Genomic DNA, 26,540 nt, shown 5'->3' with positions numbered 1-26,540 from the left:
TCGAGTCATTTGGGCACACAAACTCAGATGAGCTGTTCCAGAGGAACATCAGCATGTTTTTGTTTGTAGATGTGATATAGGTGTCATCCCGTGACTGCCTTCTTTATTAATGTCACAAATTATGAGAACTGTGGCTTGATGAGCCTGAAGTGCAAAAGTGTAGTCATCCATATACATTCTTTTGGTAAATTATCAATGTCACCATCATTATGTGAATGGATTGTTGAATTAAGCAAATAAAAAGTAAAGAAAAACAAGAAGAAGCTGTAAAAAGTTTACTTGTTGCCATGGCGATGGTGTTTTCAACATTGTACCAGGTCTTTTTTTTTTTTTTTTTTTGTCATATGTTGTTTTTTAAGCAAATCCAAATAAGTATGCAGGTGAGCCCTCACTACTGTCAGTATTGTGTCATTGATGCCTTCTGAACCTCTCATTTAATTTCTTGCATTCTACATAGATGACAGGCATTATGTTTAAAGAAAAATGATAAAAATGAAGCACATCCCTCTATTGGACAGGTAATTTTCCCACAACTTCAACATGCCCCATTGTAATTCCTACTGCAGTGGTTTCCAAACTTTTCTCCTGGGCCCCCCTATGGATTACAAATAGCTGCCTGGTTGAACGACGTGTGTCGCGGGGGGGGGGGGAGGATTCTTAGAGACTCCCTGTCTCTAAGAAAGGGGGTGGGGGATGTTCAAATAAAACATTCACACTTTTTTTCAACCTTTATTTCCCCCCTTATTTATACACCATCCCCTCTGAAAAGCCTTTTTAAACAACACAAGTTTAAACCAACATTTAAACAGATCGAACAAACAGACTAGCAGGACCTCTGCTGCGTGATCGACTGCTGTTAGTAGAAAATGGGATAAATTAACAGATACACAATCAAATGGAGCTAATTACTTATGAGAAGCTTCGATTTGTGGAGCTATAACCTACATTAATTGCCATTAAACTATACAAAAAAAAAGGAATGACAAGACTGCTAAAATTTTCTGACTTGGCAAAAAAACTAAAAAGTAAAATAAAAATTAAAAACGATACAGGACTTAGATCCATACAGTACAGATTGGCATATATTAACAAGTAAAATTATACAAAATACTTATTTTTTATTTCTTCTTAGCAATTAAGACGTTTGGGAAAATATTTTTTATTTATTTGTTATGAAGTTCTTAGAGAAGGTAAAACTTGGATGCATTCCATCTCAAAATAATTAACAGTTTATCAAGGTTAACTAAGTCAGACAAATAAATAAATAAATAAATAAATAAATAAAAAGTAGTTTGTTTCATTTTTCGTGCAGTCCAAAGTTTACATCTAAAAGTAAAAGCCCTAAAACAATATTGTATACACTCGCGTTATGGTATTTGTACAAATGCTGAGGAATATTTCCTAAATACAGGAGTCCGTTTCAAACTGCTGGATCAGCTGCTGCAGGAAGAAAAACCTCTTAAATTAGGACTGGTCTGGAATCCAAGCATTTACATGGACAGATGGACGACTAAAGAAAGTGCAACCCTCTCCCCTCTCAGTCGGGGAACTGTACAACAGAATAAAGCAGAAAAAGAGAAAGTAAGCTGGTACACAGCACGATTCCCACTGCATAGCTGTCAGATTTGTTTCACATTTTTCAAAGCTCCAGGTTCTTTTTGTTTTTTTTTTGTTTCCTTTTTCTCCCAACATAAGCAGTCTTTTCCAAAGACGTTTGCAGCCAAAGGCTACGGATAAACTCTGTAAACAGTGACAGGCAGGAGCTCAGCAAACCCCCCTTTCATACAAAATCCAGTCACTGGCAAAACCTGGAATGTGTCCAGCTGGTAAAATCAGAGTCTTGTTTCTTTCAGTTCCCAAATCAGTAAAAAAATATCTTCTGGGTAAATGGCTGGTTGTTGGGTGAATTCACTGCTCGCTCTGAGAGGGTTCGGATTCAAAGGTTTCCGTTTTTCGCCTCACACCAGGTGGGGGTCGTCGGCGGGGCTGACGGTGAAGCGCGATGACGTCACTGGGCCGCTTCCGACAGGCGACCGCGGTTTGATCGATAGATCATCTTTTCTTTTCGATTCTTTGCTTTTGTTTGGCCCTGAGGGAGAGAAAAAACAAACGACAGTTAGACATGAAGGCTTAAACATAAACAAACACCCCTACTAATATCTGGTTAAATTTCTTAGTAAGTCATATCTCCACCACATGATTTTATAACTTTAATTTTTAATCCTTTCATGCATGAATTATGATCCTTTGTGTCAGAATTTTTTGTCCACATGTTTTTTGATTTTCTTAAGGCATAAAAAAGGTAGGGAAAAAAAGTTGTTTAAAAAAAATTAGGTGATCAATTGTAATTTTTCTCCAAATATAAAGTTGTTATTTGAAAAATACATCAGCAGTATTGTTCTTTAGGGATTATCTGATGTCACAATATTTTTTTACCTGCAAGAGTCGTCTACAGCATGGCTTTTATGTCTGTCGGCCATATTTGATTTAACAAAAATTGCAAAAAGTGCAAATGCAAATGATAGTAGTTGATAGTGTATTTTATGATGCTTTAGTGTCCACTTCAGTGGTTTGTATGCATTTATAACATAAAAATAGACAAGAAGCACAAGAAAATGGCTTTTAGATAGCTGTCCACTGTAGTGACCACTATACATGGAAGGGTTAATATTTACAAAGTTTGACCTCACAAATTTCTGTTTAATAATCCTTTCTTCCCTTCCAATCTTCAAAAAGCACTTATTGATATTTCCACACATGACAGCTTGGTCACAAACAACATCAAGCACACAAAGTTTTTGGATAGGAAGCATTTTAGTTTTAATTGTTGCAACAAGTTCAGTATTTTTAACTTTGACATCCATAAAGTTTTAATGACTATTTGTCTTTTTATGGTTTTCATAACTCATAACATCTAAGTGTCTTTAAATGTTGTGGATGGTGAAGTTGCATCAAGTCAGGCAGGAAGAACTCGTGGTAGCAGTCAGTCTCGCATCAAATCTAAAAGAGTCTCTGACTGAAGACTGTTGCTGTATGACAGTCTCATGCGAACTGCTCAACATCTGGGCAGCAGAGACGATATTTCACAGAAACATGTCCTGGATCACGTCATTTGTTATTGGTAAGCTCTGCTAATCCACCTCATTTGCTTTTGCCACTCCTCTGAACTCTGTCTGGCTGCACAGAAAGCCAGGCAGAGATGTTACAGCTGGTCCTTTCCTATTATGATCGATAAAAGTAATGGTTTGAACTTCACTTTAGAGTGAGTGTGTATTTGAGTCTATATGTTTAACAAAAAATTTTACCTTTGCTCTAGTTCTTGTTGTTTTAAATGTTACTTACTCTTTTCTCCATGAAAGAAGAAAAGCAAAAGATGACTTTGACAATGTGTGTAAACTTCTGACTTGAACTGCATGTTCAGTGGCATCAGTTATGCAACAATGTATTTGTGCAAGAATAAATCATATGAATCTGTGTCTGTTAAGAGGCTTGACACTAAAAAAGACACTTTAAAAATAACTCAAAGGAAACATGGACTCTTCTCTCTCTCTCCAAGTTTTAAAATCTCCACTCCAAAAAGCTCTGAGAGATGATCTGAGAGTCTAATTTTGGAGCATCTTTGAGGGTAAAAGAAACTCTGAGCTCTGACTTTCATTTTGCTGTGAAATGAGGTAATGAGTTTACGAGATGGAGAGCGCAGTTTAAACCAGAAAATGTGTTGGAGGGGGAAACACGGCTTAGGACGTGCATTGTTGAGCGCAGGATTAATGTCCCGGCTCAGCTCCACATGCCACAGCGTCGAGGGAGACGGTTGATTATGGGAGATTAATTCTGGCTGCACACTGGAATAAAAGATGGAGGGAAATGAAGCTGTTCTGTTTAAAGTGCGAGGAGATGAGTTAGATGTCAGATTTTATTACTATGGTAACCACCTCAAGGTGAAACTTTATTGAAGTGAGACACCGATCTGTGAATCAGCTGTTGGACTGTCAGTACAGGCTGACCTACAGGGTGACATTGACCATTTCCCCAGAACCAGAACCAAACATGAAGAAGCAGCATTCAGCTTCTATGCACCACAAATCTGGGACAAACTTCCAGAAAGCTGCTAAACAGCTGAAACACTGAGTTCAACCCCAGAAGTCCTAAACGTAGAGCCGTCGATCCAGATTAAATTTCAGTACCGTAATTCTGCCACACTTCGCGTTACCTGAAAAATCCCAATGGTTTCTGAAAGACATTGCGCTTTCCAGCCAATATTGGGTTATTACGTGTAATTTCACCCCCGCCGTAGCAGGAAGTGAAATTAATCTGAGGGGTGCTCTTTTAATAGACTGTAAATTGCGAAAATAACTTGCTAGATATTGAAAGTTCCAGTTGTTCTGGAACTTTCAGTAAGTTCCAGATATTTTTGCTTAAATATCCGTCTGGATATTTAAGCAAAAATAAACGGGTGGAGATCTTAAATTTAGGACATAAAGGGTTGAATCTAGACTAAAACCTGTTTAAAGTTGATTTTCAATCATAATAAATGAAACACTGACATGATGTGTGATGATGGAACTTGGCTAAATGTATTGTTTACTGGTTTTCTCAATTGTTGACTGTGTTTTATCTACTATGACTTTGTATTTTTATGGTGTAAATGATTTTGAACTGCCTTATTTTACAAATAAACCTGATTGATTGGCTCTGGATCTTTTCTGATGTTTTATTTTGACGGGGTCCATGCTGTTTCCTGTCTCAGCAGCCAATCAGAAGCCTGATTGCTCACCATGAAAGTCCAGCTTGCTGCTTTTCACAGAGACTGAACCTGGACTTGTAGGAGCTGAGTTGCTCAACTCATTGGTCGGAGTTTCCTGTAGCAAAGGAACAGAAACTTAAATCACTTTTAATTCAAACTCGTCATTCCAGATGTTGACTGTAAAACAAACAGGAAGAACCTGATCAAACAGATAGATTGTAACGTCATCGAAGAAGGACACGTTTCTCCCTCTGTCCCGCTCTCTGTCCAAAGGCTCCTTGGGTGATTTTAACAGACTCCTCAGCCCGATCCGTTTGTCCACGTCCGTCTCCGTGACAACAATCACCCTGCGAGAGCTCTCGTCCTCCTGCTCATCCTCCTCGTCGTCTTCAGGGTCGATTCCTGATGACAGGCCCCTTCGTCTTCCGATGCGATTTCCGATCGAACCGTCCCCGAATCCGCCTTTCCCGCTCGGGGTGAGAGGGAGATTCAGAGTGAGAGGAGGGAGGGCGAGAGACAGGCGAGCGAGTTTGGCTTTAAAACAAGAAGGGAACAGAGTTTAGATAATAAACTGAGTCAAATGGATATGCAAGTTTTGCAGGAAACTGGTAACATATTTTCCAAGGAGCAAATTTATTAAGAAAAAATATTTTGAGAAAAAACTGCTTTTTAACTGTAAAATATTGTTTTTATAAAAAAAAATGATTCAACAGTAACTTCGTCACAGCTTTATTAATATAAGAAGTATAATGCAACAGACTTACTGCAGGTTATAAACAGGTCAAATGGACTGATAATGTACTGCCTGGTCAGATTCACTTTATAAATATATCGTTGCACAACAGTTTATTTATTCTGAATTGATGTTTTATTGTCACTCTCAACCTTTATTTTACCCAACGCAATCAGTGGTCAAGCAGATGAGAAATAATGGAGATTAATTACTGTGTCAAATGTAAAATCTCACATATAAGTTTCGCCTAATTGTGTATTATTCTCCTGAAGATTTAAGATTACACCGTATTTCCATCAACTTTGGTTCTGAATTCTCTTTGGACAATTCGACTTTTGACTCGAGATCAAACCAAAATGTATCTGAGCAACAATCTGCTCTACAAAATGACCAAAACATCCAGAAGTATCAAAATGTCTGTCACACCTTCATCCTTCACTACGTCGCCCTCGGCTTTCTTTACTCATTATCAGATTGTTGCTCTCTTGTGCAGCTTGACTAAAGAGTTTATTTGTTTCCGATTAGTTTTTTTGTCGTGTTTGTTGCCTACAGCAGAATAATGAAGCTCAATCAGAGGTAACAAAATAGAAAAACTAAATGAACACGTGCACTAAATCTAAACTTAACTCGTCTGTGACATAATCTGACTTCCCAAGAATAGGGTAAATTTACTTCACGTAACATTTAACTTTAACATAGCAGACACAATGTCCAGGTTATAATCTGGTTAAATGAAGAGGAAATTTTATAAGAGGGAAAAACTAAAAGCAAACTGAAACCATGTCAGCAGAGGAAAAGGACTAAAGGGAAAAGTATCTTTTGGTGTCGCAGCGTGACGATACCTTTCATTGCCTGGTTTGCAGCAGGTTGAGATGCAGTGATCTCAGATTGTTCAATCACAGTGAGCGGCTCAGGTTCAGTTTTATCAGACTCAGTCAGAGGCTCTTGGTTAAGGGAAGCCTCCTGCTCCTCTTGGCTGTGAAGAAAAAAATATATATTACACCCTAAATATAGTATGACACCATTTGTTTACCAAGACATTTTTGTTTCAAGCACATAGCAGTTTTAGCTTTATTTATCAAAGTTTCGATACATTAATTTGTAATAAATTGCACTAAGCCAACATGCAAGAAAGTCCTTATTAAAAGAAATTTTTTTATTTGTATTTCCTTTTTACAGTTCAGCTAAAGAACCAAGTTTCAGCTCCTCATTGCATGATTCAAATCTTAATCAAAAGCTGTAATTTACAGCTTGTGGATTGCTGCTGAGAGGTCGTTGCTTCCCACAGAGACACAGAGCGGGAAAAATGGCAGCATGCTGACTGCAGAAGGAAGGAAGAGCAGCACTTGAAACGAGCAGATAATTTTCAAGATTATCACGGAGCTCGCATCAGTGGCATCTGTAGTGCTCTCAGTCTTATATAATAGCTCAGACAACAAAAATACTTCTATTTTAAAATCACAGAAATATTCTACAAAAGCAATCATCTTATCATCGGTGTACAAAGCGTTGCAAGAATAATTACATCATTTTAACTTCACCACATGGTGTCACTGCTAAAAAACACAAACTTCAATGTATTTAGAGGTGATTTCACTTGACAGAGCAACACTGACCAGAGCATGAATGTAAACTTGAAGGAAATTGGTACGTGGTTTTCTTTCTTTTTTTTTTTTTTTTTTGGTAAATAAAAATCTGAAAAGTGTGGCATGCGTTTTTATCGATCCGCAAATACTTTGGGGTTTGTCTCTTTCATCATTGCAAATCCAGAAACTGGATTTGCCATTTCTCGTCGTAAATTAGCCACAGTTCAGACTGAGAGCATCTGTGAAATTAATTTGAATTTAGATTGGATCTTTCCAGCTAACCACAAAAAGTACTGTGACTCTCTGCAGCTGCTCCAGAGTTACAAACCTCAGAGGCCCTAAAAGAAAAGCTTTATGTTGAGTACAAAAAGGTGGAAACTTGTTTCCAAAGGCAGTAAATCTTCTTTAGGAGTATTAGAGTTAAAGGGGTTGGATGCAAATACAACAATGTTAAGTTGCAACAATGTAAGTAAATTTGTGTATTTAATTAATCATGACTTTGATTTGATCTAGCATATAAAATAAACTGAAGTTTGTGATGATGTAAAAACACGACACCACAAAAAGTGAAATTAGTCAAAGGGAGTCGAGCGATACAATCTGATTTCCTCCAATCCTCCGTGCCTCTGTACATGTTTCCAGCTGCCTTCATACCTTTTATCCTCTCTCTGGTCTTCCACGGACCCGCTGCAACTTTCCTTGACTTGTTCCCCCCACGGCCGAAGTGTCACAGTCTCCTTCACAGCCGACCCCCAAAGCATGTTCGTTTTCACATTTTCGCTGAGGGAGAACTGCAGTCTCTCCTCACACACCTGCAACGTCAGAGTAACCCAGTAAGGGAGCTGAGTGAACAGAAACCATGCAAGAAGTTAGACCACACTCTCACCTGCATCATGAGGCCATTTCTGGTTGTCATCTTGGATAAAGATCCCTGATCCTTGACATCGGGTGTTTGACCCGGTGACCTCTGCTCATCGATCTTCTCCACTGGTTGTGACAGGATTGTTCGCTCAGATTCAACCAACTTACTGCAGCTATCAGAGACATCTTCTGCCTTTAAATCCCCTCTGTCAGCCTCAGGAGTTGAGAAGTCATCATCTTCTTCTGTGTCACTGCCCTTCTGATCAGCTGTTTTCTTCAAAGACCCCAGAAGCTCCAGATTCCCCAAGAAAAGTTCCCCCAGTGTCTCCTCCTCATCGCCAGAGATGCAACAGAGCTGTTCGAGTTTTTCAAAGTCCTCCAGCGGCTCCTCGTCCAGGTCTTTCCACTCGGATATCAGCAACGCTGGGATGTTTTTCAAGAGATCTTGCTGCATAGAAGAACCTGCATGTGAGGTTTTCTGGGTAAAGCTATGACAAACATCTTCAATATCTGAAGTAAAGTTGTTGTCATCGGTCAGCGTTATGTGTACAGACGGGGAGTTCAGGTTGGCGGAGATGCCTTTATTCTGAGTTGTAGCTGGTGGTAGCTCTTGCAGTGATGGCTCCTCGACAGCTGTGCTGTTCACTGGGGAAATATACGACTCTGTCTCTGGACCAGCACCGGAGTCTTCCGGATTTATGGCAGTAATAAATTCCTCTGCCTCTATAACAGACGGTGGTGGACTAGGAAAAGAGTCGTCTAAACTCTCCAGTTTATCATCTTGCACATCGAGGTCTATGCTTGGCGGAGGACTAGGGAAATCAACAGAGCTGAAATTGTCTACCTCTTGATATGACTGATTAAGCTCCTCCGCTCCGGACTGAAGGGCAGCGTCTCTGTAATCCTCATTAACTTTTTGGAGACTTTCCTCTAAAGACTGTGTAGCAAGCCATGGGCTGTGCTTGGCTTCTTGTCTGAAGCTTGATTCATCGTTTTCTAGGTCGGCGGAGTTACCTTGAGGAGATTCAGTGATGCTGATGGATATACTTGAGATGTCATTCTGGAAAGAATGGCTGAAGTGGTTCTCATAATCAACATGTTCTGTTGATGCTTGTCCCTCTCTGTAGAGTTGATTCTGTGTCAGTCTGTTGAAGTTTTGATTCTCCTCCATGTCTGTCAAACAACCTCTGTCCTGAATCTGCCTCTCTACAAACCTCTCTTCTTCTGGAGTTTCCACATTCTCTACTTCCACATCACAGATTTTATTTATTGTGTCGCTCTTAAAATCATCGATTTCCTCCAGATTCTCGATATTTTCCTCTTGTTGGACATCTGCTGCAGGCTGCTGGGTAACTGGTCTTTCAGAGTCTCTTACTTTTTCACATGCAGAGATATTGCAGCTCGGTTCTTGTGTTTCATTGGTCCCAGTTTCATTTTTGAACTCTGTTGAAGAAGGGTGAGGCTCCCTTCCTGCACGTTCATCGTTTTCTTTAGATTCCCAATACTTATCCTGAATCCCCCAGTTCCTATTGCTAAACCCTGCAAAAAATTCAGATATTAGCTCTACTTCTTGGTGCTTTTTCTCCGGAGAAGCCCACTGATTATTTTGTTCCCCTGATTCCGTCAAACGGTGACAGTCAAGTTCCCCAGTAACAACTCCAGAGGGTGATGCTTCTTCATCCTCTTCCACGGCACTCCACCAGTCCTCAGCCATCACGTCTGGACCCTCGCAAAACTCTGCAGAGGCTTGATGTGTGTCCAACTCCATTCTGACCTCCACATCTGCTCTGTGGTCTGAGCAGTGAAGGTCTCCCAGCTCATTGTGGTCCAGACAAACCATTTCTTCAGCACCTTGCTCGGTACACAGACTAGTCAGACTAACTTTATCCTCTCTGTGCAAGTTATCATTGTTTTGAAATTCACTCATTTTGGACAATCTGGACTCATATTCCATTGTTGCATTCCCAGATTTCAAAGACCTTTGAGTAGTGAGGTCCCTCTCTGTCCTATCTGGTTCAACAATTCCAGACACGGAGTTGACGGAGTTGATCAAGCTCTTTGTCCCACTGGGACTCTTAGAGTGCAGATTCAAGTTGCTCTTTTCAGACTCTGTGCATTTATAATCCGTTATCTTGGAAATTATGCCATCTGTGTAGTGGCTGTCTATCACATACCCACCACTGTGTGAAAGGTTCTTCAGAGGTTCTTCATCTAACTTTGAAAACAGCTTATCAATTAAGTCAACACAGTCCTTGACTTGAGGATCATCATGCAGCAATGTGGATTTTTTGCTCTCGCTGTGATTGTGAAAAATGCCTGAATCGTCTCTGTGGACAGCCTCTAGCCCTTTGTTTAGTATATCTTTTTCACAATGTAAGTAGTAGGAGTCATTTTCACAATTCTCAACAGTCTTTTCTTTCCCACTTTCTGTTTTGGTACAGGATGCATGTGAAATACTTCGGAAGGGGCTTTTTTCTCCTGCCTCCCCCTCCTCTTCAGTTTTCTCCTCTATCCCTGTGAGTGCTCCCCACTCGCCCCCTCGGCCTCCACTTTGTCTGGACCCTGGTCCATCGCTGCTCCTCCTGTTTAGCACATCACCCTCTAAGTCGTTGTCGGAGAAATAGGCAGAGTCTCTGTGTGGGGTTTCGCTTCCCAGGACCCGCCACCCACTGCCACTTCCTGCTCCGGTCCAGGAATCACTGGGTGTTAGGCCGTCCACCGAACTGGAGGTCATGGGTGACAGGACAGAGTCAGTGGGAGTGATGATGCCAGAGGACAGGTCATGATCTGGAGTGTTTGGAGTGACTTCACAGTTAGTTTCGTTTTGAATGACAGACTTTTCCAGATCATTGTACTTGTGCTGAAAGAAATTTTCTCCATTTCTCTCCAGAGCAGCTGCATTCCCACCACATTTCCCCTCCGCTTGATCTTCTCTCTGAGATCTGCAGACCTGCAGGTGCTCTTTCATCATTTCACCATTCTCTACAACAACAGTAGTCTTCGTTTGATTTAAAATGAAAGACTTGTTCTCCTGAAGTATCACAGTGTTGGACTCAGTGGATTCAGAAGGAGATAACTCTGGAGGGTCTATTAGTTCCCCTCTGGCAGGTAAGGCAGGTCCATCTGAGCAGTCTTCCTCCTCCTTCTGACATTCATCAGTTTCACTGTGCAATAAACCATTTTTGGGCATTATTTCTGAGAGCACAAACTCTCCAGTCTGGCAGTGATCAGCATCGTTTCCTTGGTTGCACGGTTTAAGCGGTTTGTTTGATCCTATGTGGAGAATCGGGATCTCGGGTCTTATGGAGACCTTAATCTCACTCTTCTTTGCACGTTTGGTCACTTGTGCATAGATGGCCTCAGTGTGTATCTCTTCTTTCCCCTTGTTGGATGCCCGTATGGAGCTTTCTGACTGGAATGTGATGGTTTGAGCAGAGTTTGGGTCAATGCATATGGATTCGTATTCAGGTGACAACGGAGTAGGAGAGACGGATGGATCTGATTCGTCTTTATTTGTGGTAGCGCTTTGCCTGGATATGATTTCAGTCAAAAAAGTTTCTGCTGATTGGATCTCTTTCAGGAACTCCTCTCTGGTCATTTCTGTTTTTCGTGGCTCAGTCTCAGCAAAACGTATTTCAGATTCTTGCTTCTCCCTCTCGGACAGGAGAGATCGGGATCTCCGTATACCTTTTGAGCTGCCATCTTCAGTGTCTTTGTTAGATGAAAGGTTGGGAGAGCAGACATAGGGGTGCAACCTAGATCCTGCAGGATACAGGTATTTAACTGGATCGCTTTCCGCATCCTTGTCCGTGTCCATTCTGTCTGTGTCAACCTCTGTGAGGAAAAGATCGCCTTGGAATGATGCCTTGTCCTCCTCCCCTCCTGGCCTTTGGAATTGCTTCTCCTGTCCCGATGACTGTCCTGCGGAGCCTATCTCAGTGATCAGTGATTGGGAACGGCGCATTCCCTTGTTGTGCAGCAGAAAGTTCCCCCATCGCTCTCCATCATTCTTTTCCTCCTTCTCCCCATCCCACAAGGTCTTGGACTTGGGCTCACTCGACTCCGTCACGCTCGATATCTCGGTTAGAAATAGATGCATTGGAGACTTTTTGGCTGCTGCAACTCGTTCTGCCTGAAGTTCAGCGTCTTCTCTCCAAATAGTAGGCAGAATAGTGTCCAGCCGTGACTGGGTCCTCTTCATTCCCCTGGAGAAGAGCTCAGAGGTGGCTGGGTCTGCATCTTCTGACAGGCTGGAGTGAGCGACTGTGGTCCGACTGCTGTGCCTCTCAGGGGAGGCAAAAGGAGAGTCATCCTCATCTGAGTAGGTAGGACTAGACGAGGACTGCCTCTCAATCTGGGAATCGGCATGCTGAGGGCGGGGTGGGTTTCGATAAATGGGCCGCAGAGGATTTTCCCTACGAATGGGGGAGTCAAAGTCTTTCATACGGGAATGAGATTCCTCCTTGGTGGTGTGGCTTGATGGTGCATGCCTCCTGTCCGCCTCTCTGTCGGACATGTCACAGGATAGCGGGTCTCTGTTGGATCTCTGCATCTGCGTCTTTGCGTATCTTGAGTATCTGTCAGCTGTGTTGTAGCTTGGGATGCTGCGTTGAGGTTTGGAGTGTGGGGGTAGAGGTGGAGGACACATCTGAGGGTAAATGGGATGGCTGGATGGTGGGATGGAGGGGGAGAGAGATGGGGATGGGGGCAGAGTCTGTCGGGACCGATGGAGGCCGAGGTGATCAAAGGTGGAGGACGGGCAGGAGCTCATGTGGAGGGGGTCCGTCTCAATCTTTCCGCCGATGGTGTAGTGAGGCAGTCCTCTGTATCCAAGCGGAGGCGCAGGGAGAGGGCGGGAGTGAAGGTGATTGGACGAGGACATGGACATGGAGCGGGGTTTGGGAGGGAGGACTGGAGCCTGGAGCACTGTGGGAGATTTTTTATCTGTTTCCCTGCTCTTTTTTTTCTCCACATCATCATCATCATCATCATCATCATCACCCAGATCCACCACTGAGAAGTCTGTCACTCTGCTTGAAGTGTCTCTGAACTCGGCCACTCCTGTGTTGGGCACCTGGATTTTCACCTCGCTCGATCGGATAGTTTGCAGCGTCTTCCCGCTGTTGTCTGCAGCGCGATAGGGGACTCGCTCTTTTCCCAGCATTCCACTACGGATTTCCACAAGCTCCACATCTCCGGGACAAATCGAATCAGATCGTAAGGAGGACTGAGATTTGCCTTTAAGCGTTGGAGACTTGTCCTGGGGAGTGTGCTCCTCTAGGCGGATGTAGTACTCACTGGCGAGCGAGGGGCTGCGGGCACTTATCACCGGCACCACAGTGGGTGTGTCTAAAGACTGTCTGTGGTTATTGTTCACAGTTGGTATCGGTTGAGGGGGAGGGAGAGGTTTGTAGCCTCGTCTGGCGTGAGCCTTCTCCCAGAAATACTCAAAGTTCAAGCCTTTGCTGGTTTCTGTAACTGTGAGGATGTCGTCCAGTTCAGAGGAGGATGGGGTGATGCAGTTCCCCACAGGATCCAGCAAAGGGTAGGAGTTGTCTCTGCCGTCTCTGCCATACTCTCTGTCTCTGTGCCGCTCGTTCGCTGCACTCTGAAAGGCGGGTGGACGAAGTAGATCCCAGCGTCTTTCAAATGACTCGTCGCTCTCTCCTCTCCTCCTTCTGCCCTCCTCATACTCCTCATCCTCTTCTTCCTCTTCCCCCATGCTCCTCTTTGACAATCCTCGTTCTGCGGCCAGGAGAGACGAGAGGAGGAGGAAGATTTCGGCTACAGAAGGCCGCTGGGACGGAGGGAGCCAGCAGGACTGCATGATCTCATACCTTAGCAAAAAAAGAAAAATAAATAAACATAAGTTTGGTTTTTTAAAACTGAATTTGGCTGCATTATATCACAACTCTGAATGTGTGAATGAAATCTGTCGGTATGACATGAATGCATTGGAATGATTTGTGACATTTATAGATTCAAGCAGCAATTAAGTACTAACCAGTAATCCGCATGTGAGAGTTTAAGTCTAGGCTGGGCCAGGGTGATCTGTCTCTCTCTGATGACGAAGGTCAGCACCTCTTCATCGCTCAGGTGTCTGTGGGGCTGAGCACCAAACTCGAACAGCTCCCAGATCACCACCCCTAAAGACCTGCAAAAATATAAAAAGTATGAGAAAATAGTCAGAGGAGAGAGTGATTATTTTAAATTTTGATACTTTGCCTTTTAGGCTTTTATTCTTGCTGTAACATTAATTGCCCATTTGGGACACAAATAAATCTGAATCTATTCGTAACTCAAAAACTGGACAAAATCTCAGGTTGCAATGAAAAATAAACAAATGCAAAGTTGTTTTTTGTATAACGCAACAAAAATAAAGTCTGGAAACTCAAATCATTTTCTAGAAAATGGCTAAATGTCCAAACTTGAACATATCTATACTGAAAGCAGCGATTATAACATTTAAAGCTGATGCAGTTAGGAGCTGTGGTTTAATTTGCAACCATGAGCAGGAAAGCAAAGGACCCCTAAAGGTCATTAGTAGAGAACTAACAGCAGTAATATTTCTGCTTCAGAATATGCTGCTGCTCAGTAAACTAAATTATTTCAAGGCTTCTTGCACATCTTTAGCCGTGTTACCAATAAATATGAAGGAGCTGCAGTGAATTGTTATAAGATGATTGTCTCCAACATGCTGGGGTTGTCAGCTCAGGTTTTTTCAGCAATAATAAAAATAAAAACTTGCTTACCACACGTTGCTGGTTTTGGTTTGATCCGTAACAATCAGAGATCCTCTGTACTCCTCCAGCAGCTCAGGAGCGATCCAGCGCAGAGGGATCCACAGCTTGTCTGGAGTCAGGTAGTAGTCCTCCTTCAGAAACAAATGCACCAACATGTGTTATTTACACGATTTATCATTGTATTAATTATTCTGCAGTTTTTATTTGGCCAATTAAGCTTATTTTACACAACATTAGAAATATTTATAAATGCAAATAAACAAATAATTTAATTATCTTTTTAAACAATAAAATAAACATTTTATTTCCTAAAATGTGCATTCATTCAGTGATCATTTGTAGCAAAGGAAACATCTGAAACTATCAGATCAACATGTGAAAAGTTCAGCCCTTTCTGTTTGACTCAACATCAGTAAAGTGCAGGAATAATCTGTTAATTATTTTATTTAATTTTTTTTGATTAACAGATTAATAATTGGAGAGCAAAGGTGCAGAATCTTAGCCGAGTGAAGCAAAAACTATATAATTTGAGGAGGCGTGGGTAGAACACAATTACTGACAAAAAAAGAAAGAAAAGGGATTTGTTTTTATCTTAAATCCAAAATGTATTTGTGACCTAATTACTGCTCTGAATATGTTGCTCTTTTAGTAAATGGCCTTTTTTGAGTCTGTATGTCCATTAATTAATTAACTGTTACTAAATTAGTTGGTGTTATTTTATTAATCAATTCATTATGATTAATCAGATTAATCATTTCATCTTAGTTTAATTTGTCCACTTCTGAAAAGCATAGACTAACATACCTTGTAATGGTTGTGTGAGAGGCCATAGTCGCCTATTCTGACAGTGAGGTCAGAGGTCAGAAGGCAGTTTCTTAAAGCCAAGTCGCTACAGAGAAAAGCACACAAAAAACTGATCAGAAATCCCCCCTTTTTGTTTGTTGCTTTAATGAAATGAAGTGGAAGGAAACTCCTGACTGACCTGTGAATGTAGTTGTTTTCGTGGAGGTGCAACAAACCCGAGGTGATCTCAAAGGCCATCCTCTGAAGAGTCAGCAGGTCCCTGGTTGGCAGGTCGGGAGTCATCCCATCTGACTTCCTCTGGGCCCGAAGGTAGCGCTTCAGGTCTCCCTAAGTTGCACAACATTAGTGCTGAACGTTTAGCAGGAGGATGAGTCAGCTCCGGTTTGTTTCTAGGTTCGTATGCGTTTTAACGCAAAGCAAAAAGCTGCAACAATGCTGACTGTGTATGTGAATCCTGCAGTAAAAACATCAATTTTTAGACGTCTGCCATCCCAGAGCGTCAAAAACAAAAAAAAAAAGAATAACAACTGGGGAATGTGGTAATGAGCTGGCAACCTTTTTAGTATTCATTTGTGTTACAAGAACAGAAACAGAATAAAATAAGGATGGAAAATATGTGTGAGAGGCAGAAAACAGGAGAGCTTTTTTTCTCCTGAAGTCGTCTAAGAGGACTCGGCCTTGTTTGGATTTTCTCCCTGTTGTCATCCGGATTGATCTGCTTGTGTCTCTGTTTGGCCTGAGAGTCACTCCTAAGGTTTCACTAATGAGTCACAGATTGTGCCAGCTGAGAAACGGGAAAACAAACCGACCGAAAATATAGATCATCCACAGTTTTCTCACAGCAGAGCGTTCCTCGTGTAATGACTTTAAAAGATGGTTACGAAATGCAAAAAGTGACGTAAATGATCTATAAATTGCCAAAAATAAAATCCAGTAGACCTTAAACTTAAAGACTTCTCTGGCATTTCATTTAAGTTATTTATTTTGCATAAAAAGCATAGATAAAGTATTCATTTCCCTTGCAATTTTTTTTTTTACATTTTGTCACAATGCAACTCATTTTATTTTATTGGGATAAAAGTGTGACAATATTTGAAGCTGGCTTATTATGCAACAACCTCAGTCAGACTTCCAAAGTTGGACCAAAATGCATTACAAATAGAATCTGTAAGTTTCTATTTGTGACTAATAAGGATATGTACTTTCCTTGACATCTGCTGTAGTGTTTTCCCTTTTCCACGACATTTGAGCTTACCAGCTGACAAAACTCCATAACCAGGAGGAAGGGGATGCTCTCGCTGCACTGCCCCAGACACTGGAGGATGTTGGGATGCTTCAGGCTCCTGCAAGAAGAGCGACAGACGAAGCAAAAGAAAAATCTCTTTAAGAGACGACAGAGGCAACAAAGACAAAGCTGTTCACAGATAAATCCCAAATGTCTGGGTTAAAGCCAAAATGTTACCCAGATCTATCACCCTGTAATTACTCAGCTCTTACTGTCAAGAACAAGCTTTTATTATCATGCAGCCACAGTAAAAATAAAACTCTGAAGGTTATTTAACTTTCTGGCTGGTTTTATTGATTAATAGTGATGGCGGCTGTTTTTCTAAGGAAAAGTTGAAGCAAATATAGATTTACAGCAGTGAGAGTTGCGATGAAAGTTAAAAATAAGTATCATATTTCTTCCATTTTAGTTTCCTTTCATTGGCTCCTGAATATAAGTTAAGATTCTCCTTCTCACATGTAAACCCCTGAATAACAAAACTCCGTCATACATCAGAGATCTGATGCTTCCTAACAGCACATGAATAGAAATGAGTTTTTTTGTAAAGTACCTTGAGGTGACATTTGTTGTGAACTGGCACTATGTAAATAAAGTGAATATATTAAAGAGTAGAGAAAAACCAATAATTCTTTATCATGAATATTTTTTGTTCCACATCAGAGTTTGATTGCGCATTCACACCTCATGTAACAAACAAATTAGAGTTTGACTAAAGCAGACTAAGCTGGTTTGAACGCTCTGAGTCTCCTCCGTGTCTCACAGTGGGGACGGCGTCCTTTTACTGGTTTGCTCCGTTTTTGTGGACATATGTGTCTTGTCATAAAGCTTCAGTTTTGTCTCATCTGTCTATAGGACACTCTCCATGTGGCTTGTCAATATGCACTGTGGCAAATTCAGTCTCATTCATTTATGCTTTGCTTTCCTCCTTTGTTGTCTCCCATGAAGTCCACTGACTCAAACAACAACTGAAGGAGCGATCTAACGCTGACGAACCTTGACCTTGGAGCTCATCTTTAGTTTCTCTGGAGGTTTTTCTGGGTTCTTTGGTTACTATTTATATTACCCTTCACTTCAATTTGTCATTAATTGTAACCGACAATCCAGTGAACTTTAAAACTCTGAATAATAAGTGCAACTAGTCACAGGAGCATCAAGGCAAATTAAACTAAAGGCATTTTTTATTATTATTTTCAGTGAAATTTTGCTTCTGCAATGCTTTTTAAATCTGACTTTGGAGCCTTTGGACAATGTTGTCATCTTGTGCAGCTGCTCCCACCTGTACGGCTCCGATTCAGCCAGGAACTTCCTCTGCTCCAGGGGGCTGGCGCTCACACGCAGCTCCTTCACCACAGCCTGAGACGAGCCGCAGTCGCACAGCACTTCAGCCAGGATCACCTGCAAACGACAGAAGGACCAGGATGAGGAAGAGAGCCGGGAGCAGAAGCAGAGCGGCGATAAATGCAGGCGCCGGACTCATGATTTGTGATCTAATCAGTGGATGGGATTAAACATCAGAGAGGAGAGAGAACGCCAGGAAGGATCAAAACCCGTGAATAACGGAGTAACTTTGAAATGTGAGGCGAAGGCGGTGATCTTACCTTCCCAAACCAACCGTTTCCTATTTCCTGAAGGTAATTTAGAGCATGCCTTTTGAAACACTGAGATTTGGGATCTGTGGAAAAGAGAAACACAAAAGATTTTATTGCTCTTTTGCTATAAACAAAAACAAATTCTGAAAACCAATGAAGATATAAGAACATAACTTTCTGCAACAATGTGGGAACTGTAAATAATAAAATATTGAAATATTAAACATTTAGTCTGCAGCCATTTTTACCCAGTAAAACAAGTCAAAAATGTTACATAACCTTTAAAAAAAAGACAACTTATAATTTTGATCGACATCTACTGCAGGAAATGTGTTGTCATTCTTATATAACAACTTTATTTACATTTTTGGGTTTTAAAATTAAAAGAATAGCAAAGCAAAGTTTTGCGAAAATAGGATAAATATTTTCTTCTGCAGGATATTGATTGTTATGTGAAATATTTAAAAGACACAATTTTCAACCTAACGACAAGAAAAATACTTGGTATTTGGTACTTTTAGTGACATTCTGTTGTGGAAATTCAATGCAATTTTTCCATGAAAAAAAACTGCTAAAACCTGCATTAGTTGTTGTATCTATATTTAAATATTTTGGCTGGCTTATTATTTTTACTCATGTTATTAAAAGCCACTGTGTAAAGTCCAAAGAATCATTTTGCAGACCCCTGGTCTAGACATTTAAAACATAAAATATGCATAAATAAAACACAGGTAATAGGAATAATTCTTAATCATTGGAAGTAAGAATATTATTCCATTCTTCCTGTTAAAAGGACGTTTTTCCTCTCCACTGTCGTTGCATGCTGCTCAGTATTAGTGATTGCTACATATGAGTGTGGGGGTTATGGACTTTCAGTTTTATTACAATATGTTGTGGTAACATTGTAAAAATGATAAAAGTGGTAGGAAGCATGTATTACTTCAATTTTAGGTAACTGTACGGATGTGAAAGCAACAAACACAAACACAAATACTGCTCTAGAAAATCACCATTTGTAATACACTTCTGTAAGACACCGGTCATATAAAAAAACTGTAATTTGTATCCCTAAAATGCACACAGTAACTGCATTAATCACGTTTTCAAATTTATACATACTTATTGATGCACTTTTATTGAACAAACAGCAATACGGATAATTCTGGGAGGGGTTAAACATCATTAGTTGGTATTTATTGTGACAATAATGAATCGAAATCTTATCATGATAAGAAATTTATCATGATAAATAGTAAACAATATGATAAATGCCCACAGCTATCTGCAAAATCAATAACACCACACAAGCAGCTGTCCAGGGCTCCCCTGGACGGGTCAGCAGTCCATCACAGGGCGACGCAGACAAACAAACATGTCTCTGTTTGTTTGTTACAGTTAAAGAGACCAATTATCCTAACATAAACCAGACAACATCTGGACGTCCTGCTGACAGGCAGCAACAGTTCTAACAACTGGAGATATGTTTCTCCTTATCCAGGTCAAAGTATCTTTTAATAGACAAACACAATGCCCTAAAGAAATGCATTCTGCCCAAATGTCTGACTTGTCCAGCTCAAGCTGACCACTGATGCAGAAATTTCCCAGATTTCCACTTCACTTAGAGGTGATCTGGGTGACCTACTGGGTGAAAACTTGCTTTGAGACCTTTGAATTATCCACCTCAGTGACTCAGGAGGCAGCCGACCGTGAGGGAGCGCTGGACGAGCTGAGAGACTTATCTCAGTTTAAGCGTTTCATATCAGCCGATATCAATAATAATTGTTTATTATTTTTGTTTTAAACATCTGAAATACAGACAAAATAGGGGCGTGACTGTTCCTGTTTTATCCACTGTGTTATTTTTTAAGCAGTTATGAGGCACAGTGGGAAAACCTTAAACTGCTGCTGTGTCAGTTACTGAACAAGTTGTTGCTAGGTAACCAAAGAGCGAGTTAGTGAGTTGCTAGGTAACCAAAGAGTGAGTGAGTCAGTTGATTCCACCAACTTAACTTAGCTGGTCATGAGAGGTTGAGTAACTGACGTCTTTCCTCTGCCTACATCTCCCAGAATGCTGTGCGGTTCTGGTTCAGAGTTCAATGACTACTCTATAAATTGAATATCCAGCTATTGATATTGATCACGTGTTTATCATGATTTACATTGTTATTACTGTCCAGCTCTAAGCATGGCCGTCCTCCATCTTTGTTTTCTAGGGTTGAAGTGAAAGTAAGCGAGTCCGAAGGCTGCGTTACCTGCTCCGTCCTGCAGGGCGGCGCAGTTGGGGCGGTCTCTGACCGGCAGGGTGTAAACCTCAGGGAGGGAGGGGCAGGACGACAGGCTGTCCTCCTGGATGGGACTGGAGCCGCCGGAGCACTCCTCTCCATCTGCGTTGTCAAACTCCTGGTTGAGCCACAAAAAATTACAACATGGCGACAAACCAAAATTAACTGTCAAGCACTGTTAGGTGAAAATCACTCAGTCTGATTAAAAACTCCTGAACAGGTCAGATTAAAGCTCAAATCCAAAACAGTTTGTGTAACCCAGAGAGGTTGATTTAATGAAAGTTCATAAGCATTTACATTAAAAACAAACTAAACATGACCATCACATTAATAAACTAATAATGTCCAATCTTATAGGAACGTTTTCCATAACAATACAACCAGGTTTTTACACAACAGTGTCTTGCAAAAGTATTTATACTCCTTGAATTTTGCCACATTTTGTCATGTTACACAAATTTCAATGTATTTTAATAGAGTGCTATGTGATAAAAGGTGCTTTTGGTCAAATGGAACCAAAGTTAAACTTTCTGGTCTAAATGCAAAATACTGGGATGGAGGTTCACTTCCCAGCAGAACTATTATAAATAGTAGCTAGAATGAAATGTTCACATAAAAATTAATCAAATTTACCAATAAAAAAAAGGAGAGTCAAGTAGTGCTAATAAACACAAACAATTAAAAATAGAGTCCCATGATATTTTAATTTCAAAATACCAAATTTCCCCAGACTCAGTTCTCTGGATCATGTTTTTTTCTAATAATGGAGACATTTGAGTACAAATCAATTTCCTGCTTAAGCTATATTACCAGTAATTTTTCTAAAAATCCTGGAACAGCAAATAGCTGGAGCTGGTTTCCTATTTGGAAATGCAAATGGTTATTTTACTATTTTTGTGGCATCTGAGCAAACTGATCAGTTAAAGATATAAAACTGAGACTGCAGAGAAGCAGGAACAAGAATGGCAGCCTGCAGTTTGTTTACCTCTGAGTCAGAACTTGGATCCAGTAAAAATTATTTACTATGTTCAACAGTGGCTACAATAAAAACACAAACCAACACAAGAGAAAATAAACATTTTATAGCTGCATCTATGTTTGAAACTTAAAGTAGAAATTTTAAAACTCTACATGAGCTTCCTGTTTATTTTTGCAACTTGGACGTTTGAAATCTCCACTTCTGACGAAACATTTACCCGCATCCATGAATCAAACACGTTACATAGTGATGATCTGTCTCATAAAATCGCCAAACTACATTCATGTTTGTGATTATAATGTGACAAAATGTAATCAAATTAAAGGGGTACAAATATTTTTGCAGCTACAACGTTTCTGCTTTCAAAAAATGTCAATATGTCTAAGACATAAACACTGTCAGTTCTAGCTTTGCATGCCAAAAAAAATAACAATAATGCAATATGCATTAAAGGTCAGATGCATGCACCGAAAGGCAGAGAGGTGGATGAATCTCTTACATGTTGAAGACTTACATTGAACCCCACGCCTCCTCTCTTGCAGCACAGACAGGTGAGGAGGAGCAGAACGAAAGAGACGAGCCCCGAGCAGGAGATGAGGATGATGACGTAAGGTGGAGGAGAGAGAGACTCGGCCCTGGTCTGAGAAACTGGACAGAAACAGAAATGGGAAAAATAGAAAGGGAGGAAAGCTTTAACACAGAAAATATTAGTGCATCTGTAAGGGCAGCCAGGGAGAGAAACAGAAATTTCACTGAACCACAAAAGTGTAAAATTATGTCACACCAGTGTTGTGTTTAGCCATTGGAGCATAATCTTAGCTGCGGGTTTTAGGACACAGCGGAAAACCCCAATGGAGAGTTGGTATCGGGAGGGAGAAGCAAGAAAACAAATTAAGCTTACGGTAAAAATTATTATCTGAATCGGTTAAAAAAAGGGAAACAGAGACTGGAATTAAAATTTGAAAGTGGAAAGATATACCATTCCAGTGAGGAGAATAAGCATGGGAGGGAAAGAGGAGATATCAGAAATGGCATTCCACTCAGGAAACACGGTTAAGAAGCAAGGGGAGGGTGGCTGGAGTTGTCATTTAGGTAAAATAAAATAAAGGAGAAAGGGTTGGAAACTGGAAGCTAAGTACTCAACCAGGAAGGTTTACTACTCAGGTTAAAGAGGGAGGAATTGGGACATGTGATATTTGTACCTCAACGTAGATGATTGTGGGAAGTGAACCATCTGCAGAAAAGAAAACGGGCAGGGCAGCGAGGTTAATTACCTTTCAGCTATTCTTAGTTGATTTTATTTCAATTCTGTGTTCAAAAATCCAAGCAAATGACAAGAATAAGTAACAAGTAACAAGTTTAGACATCCAGAATCTGGCTAATACACACTAAAAATGGGAAATAAATGACATATGCATCTTATTTACTGTAAATACACTGGTTTTATGAGGTGTTATCTCATTAACCTTTTCACGCTTTGTCACTTAAACCACAAACTTCAGTAAATTTTATTGGGATTTAATGATAAGCCAACACAAAGTAGTGCATAACTGTGAAGTGGAAGGGAAAAGTATGATATCCCTAAAAAAAAAAGTTAACTAATTAGTCAATTGTAGTACACTTGTTTGTCATTTAATCTCACTTTAAATAAAACAGTTTCATGAAGGTTTCAGATATTTATTTGACAACAATAGAGAACAAAAAAAATAATAATAAAGACCAAGAAACACAGCAGCCAGGTCAGGAATAAACTTTAAACCAAAAAGAATGTTAAAATTAACAGAGTGATGTGAAATTTTCAAACTTGTAATTGCATATTGTTTTAATATCAAAATATGATAAGAATATACAAGGCGAAGAAAACTTACGAAAGACTTGAAATTGGGGCGTTTAGTTCAACCCTAAAAACAGATTGATGTAGATCAAAGTGCATTCCTGTGTTAGAATGGCCTAGTCAAAGTTCAGATCTAATTCCAGTTGAGGTGGAGTGAAGAATTTAAGCCCCTAGATGTGCCATCCTGGTGGTGAACATACCCAAAAGGAGAAAAATGTCTACACAGTATTTTGGAGGGAGTGCATTTACTAAATGCACGTAACATTTTTCAAACTGTAAACTATGAAAATCATCATTTTCCTTCCACTTCATAATTATGCAAAATTCCCAGTAAAGTACTTTGAAGTTTGTGGTTGTTCAATGTGAAAAATTCAACAGGCATAAATACTTGTTTCAAGACACAAATATAAGTTTTATGGAAGAACATAACCTATGTGCAGAGAGAAACACACAATAACACAGTAAAGAGATAATAAACACAACGCCAGAGGTCATATAAATCATAAATTATAACATCTGTCCCTCCTCAAATTGTCCCGGTTTCAATGTCTGACTTCCTCATTAAAATTCAACAATACATTCCTCCACAAGGTCACGATAGTGTAAACACTGCATGCATCAATTTTAAATCATTTTTTAAATAATTTAGCCACTTAAATATTGCGTCCTGTCAAGGAAAACTCCCACCGCTCTCTTTTATGAGCCACTTTTATTGTTATTTTTTGCAAACTGGCGAGCGGAGAAAAGTGTCAGGATTTGCAGGAAATAGAAAAGCATCATTTCATCCGAGTGTGGGGTGCTGCATGGCTCGGTCTGTTGCTATTAAAAGAAACATGAGTGCACTGGATTCCAGTCACTTAAAATAAGATCTAGCTCATGAAAGCCTCCCAAACAAGAAGCTTCTGACTGTGAGGTCCCTCAGAAAAAAATAAAAATAAAATAAAACCCTGGTGGCCCCGGTCTTGACGCACAGCTCCTGAGCAGCGCTATTCTTTCCATCTTTCCCCAGACAGATGTCCAGACAGACACCGCATATAAATAGGGACCCAACACAGGCCCTTTTCCCACCAGCCTCCGTGCCAGCACCAGCTCTTATCAAAACAATACACCACCATACAATGACTGCACACATTACACAAACACAACACCCTGCCAGCTCTCTGTAAGGACGCACTGAGAGCGACGATAAGGACGCCAGCGATGGCTAATAGGTTAAACATAATCTCCTCAACCGGAGGATGTTTTAGACTGAAAAAACTGACCCGACTGGAGATTTTAGCTTTGCTTTTTTTTTTTTTTTCTTTTTTTTCTTCTTCATGCAATCGATCTGCGGGCCCTGGATCGCAACACCCTGCACATATTTTCACCAGTGCATGTAAATATGGTACCCTACCCCTCACCCAATCACCTCCGCTCCTGCGATAATAACTCGCAAAATGACTCAGTCAAACCGGCTGACATTACAGTATTCAATAAGAGGAGGCCTTCCCCCCCGCACCTCCTCCATATCTGACTGATTACACCCCGCACCCCGTAAGCGCTCTGCCTTTCATCACTGACAGGTTTTCACCACCACCAACCCCCTCATCCGTCCTCCCATCCATCCATCCATCTATCCATCCATCCATTCTCCGCCGCTCACCTTCCCTCTGCGGTGCTCCGAGGGCTCTCTCCGGGCTGAGGTACGACATGATCCCCGCCAGCGCTACCATCACCCAGCAGTGTGGCCGCATCGTCGCCGCGTCCGGGTCGACAACAGCATCCGAGCGACGCCGCTGAGCCGACCGTCGGTGTCGGTGTCCTCCTCGCTCCCGTTCCCCCCCGCCACGGTCTGTACCGTCTCCGTCTCCTCACCCCCCTCCTCTGTCTCTCTCTCTCTCTCTCCCTCCCTCCAAATAATAAAGAGCGTCTCCTCGTCTCTCCTTGTTCTGCTCTCCTCCTCTTCCTCCTCCTCTTCCTCCTCTAATCCGCAATTAAACACGGGGATGCTCCATTGTGCATCCTCGCCCCGCCGCTCTGCCTCAGTCTGCTGAAAACAATGTTTTTCTTTTTATATATGTATATATATATAAATCCTCCCCCCTCATGTATCTCTCAGTGTGTTGGAGGTTCTGTTTTCTCCTCCGCCTGCCTACGTCACACGCGCACGTCGCGCATTGTCATGGTCCAGCTTCATCACCATCATTATGGCAACTTGAAGAAATAATAAAAGCTGCTGTGCATAAATAGACTGATATTGATCCACTTTTTTATATTATTTTCAAACATGATCAGTTCTGCATTTAAATGAAGACGCATGAAATCATGACGTTGTTGTAAAGAAAATAGTTGGATTTCTTCGCACTTTTTATGGTGAAATTTCTCAGAGTTTCCGGTTCTTTGTAGATTATTTCCAAAGAAATTCAAAATGCCTTCCTTCCTTCTTAATCTGCATTAAAACATACAAATATCAGAGTAAAGAAGATGCATGAATAGAAGAGGGTTCAACTGATGCAATAAAATATTACTAAGTATTTATTTTCTAGTTTTCAGTGCAAATATCTAAGTTAACTTGGAAATAAGACAAAACTGACTTAAAAGTAACTTTTCAGCAAGATATATAAGGCTTGTTTTAAGTCAATAATTCTCTATTCTAAATAAAAATAAGTTCCTCTGACAGATTATCTTACTTATAGGAAAAATGTTTTCTTATAAAACTAATAAAAGAAAATATTACAGTGGAACTATATATATATATATATATATATATATATATATATATATATATATATATATATATATATTATTATCTTTTTTTTATCCACACTTTTGAGTGATTTTATGTGGCCCCACAGTCTAGAGTTCAAGACTTTTGTAATTTTTTTAGGATTAGATTTTCCATCCGAGTTTAAATCTTCTTAAACATAAAATGTAAAGCGCAACACAAATAATTTTTTCTCTTTTTTTGGCTTTAATTTTTATTTTGCAATCATTTTATCCCCACAAACATTCAGCTGTGTTTCACAAACAGAAACACAGACACTATTCAATATACTCTGCCAAATACAGCAAAAGTTTTAGAAGAAAACTGTTGTTTTTGTTGCAGGTAGTAATCTAAAAA

General features: G+C 40.4%; 1 protein-coding gene across 1 annotated transcript; it reads right to left on the bottom strand.

Moving 5' to 3' along the window:
• Window positions 1-94: 94 nt before the first annotated feature.
• lmtk3 (lemur tail kinase 3) lies at window positions 95-25,464 on the bottom strand. Its single transcript, XM_014999673.2, has 16 exons — window positions 25,083-25,464; window positions 22,106-22,254; window positions 20,598-20,745; window positions 18,355-18,428; window positions 18,033-18,151; window positions 16,727-16,814; window positions 15,650-15,798; window positions 15,472-15,556; window positions 14,677-14,798; window positions 13,929-14,078; window positions 7,950-13,761; window positions 7,718-7,875; window positions 6,320-6,453; window positions 4,944-5,278; window positions 4,775-4,859; window positions 95-2,089 (listed from the first exon to the last, which is right to left on the bottom strand). Exons 1-16 carry the CDS (start codon window positions 25,171-25,173, stop codon window positions 1,959-1,961), a joined length of 7,830 nt encoding a protein of 2,609 aa, XP_014855159.2. The 5' UTR covers window positions 25,174-25,464; the 3' UTR covers window positions 95-1,958.
• Window positions 25,465-26,540: the final 1,076 nt, after the last annotated feature.

Source organism: Poecilia mexicana, unplaced genomic scaffold (assembly GCF_051168715.1).
Source record: "Poecilia mexicana isolate PSO_F unplaced genomic scaffold, ASM5116871v1 scaffold_16, whole genome shotgun sequence".
Taxonomy (NCBI): domain Eukaryota; kingdom Metazoa; phylum Chordata; class Actinopteri; order Cyprinodontiformes; family Poeciliidae; genus Poecilia; species Poecilia mexicana.
Note: the sequence above shows the minus strand (reverse complement) of the source record. Positions and strands in the feature narration are given on the sequence as shown.

What these genes read in the sequence shown, in the direction of transcription:
- lmtk3 (XM_014999673.2), bottom strand. Translation starts at nt 25,173, where the DNA reads ATGCGGCCACACTGCTGGGTGATGGTAGCGCTGGCGGGGATCATGTCG. An exon ending in GCTGAATCGGAGCCGTACAG is followed by an intron (nt 16,815 to 18,032) that starts GTGGGAGCAGCT and finishes CTCTTCTTGCAG; the next exon opens with GAGCCTGAAGCATCCCAACA. An exon ending in CAATCTATCTGTTTGATCAG is followed by an intron (nt 4,860 to 4,943) that starts GTTCTTCCTGTT and finishes CCTTTGCTACAG; the next exon opens with GAAACTCCGACCAATGAGTT.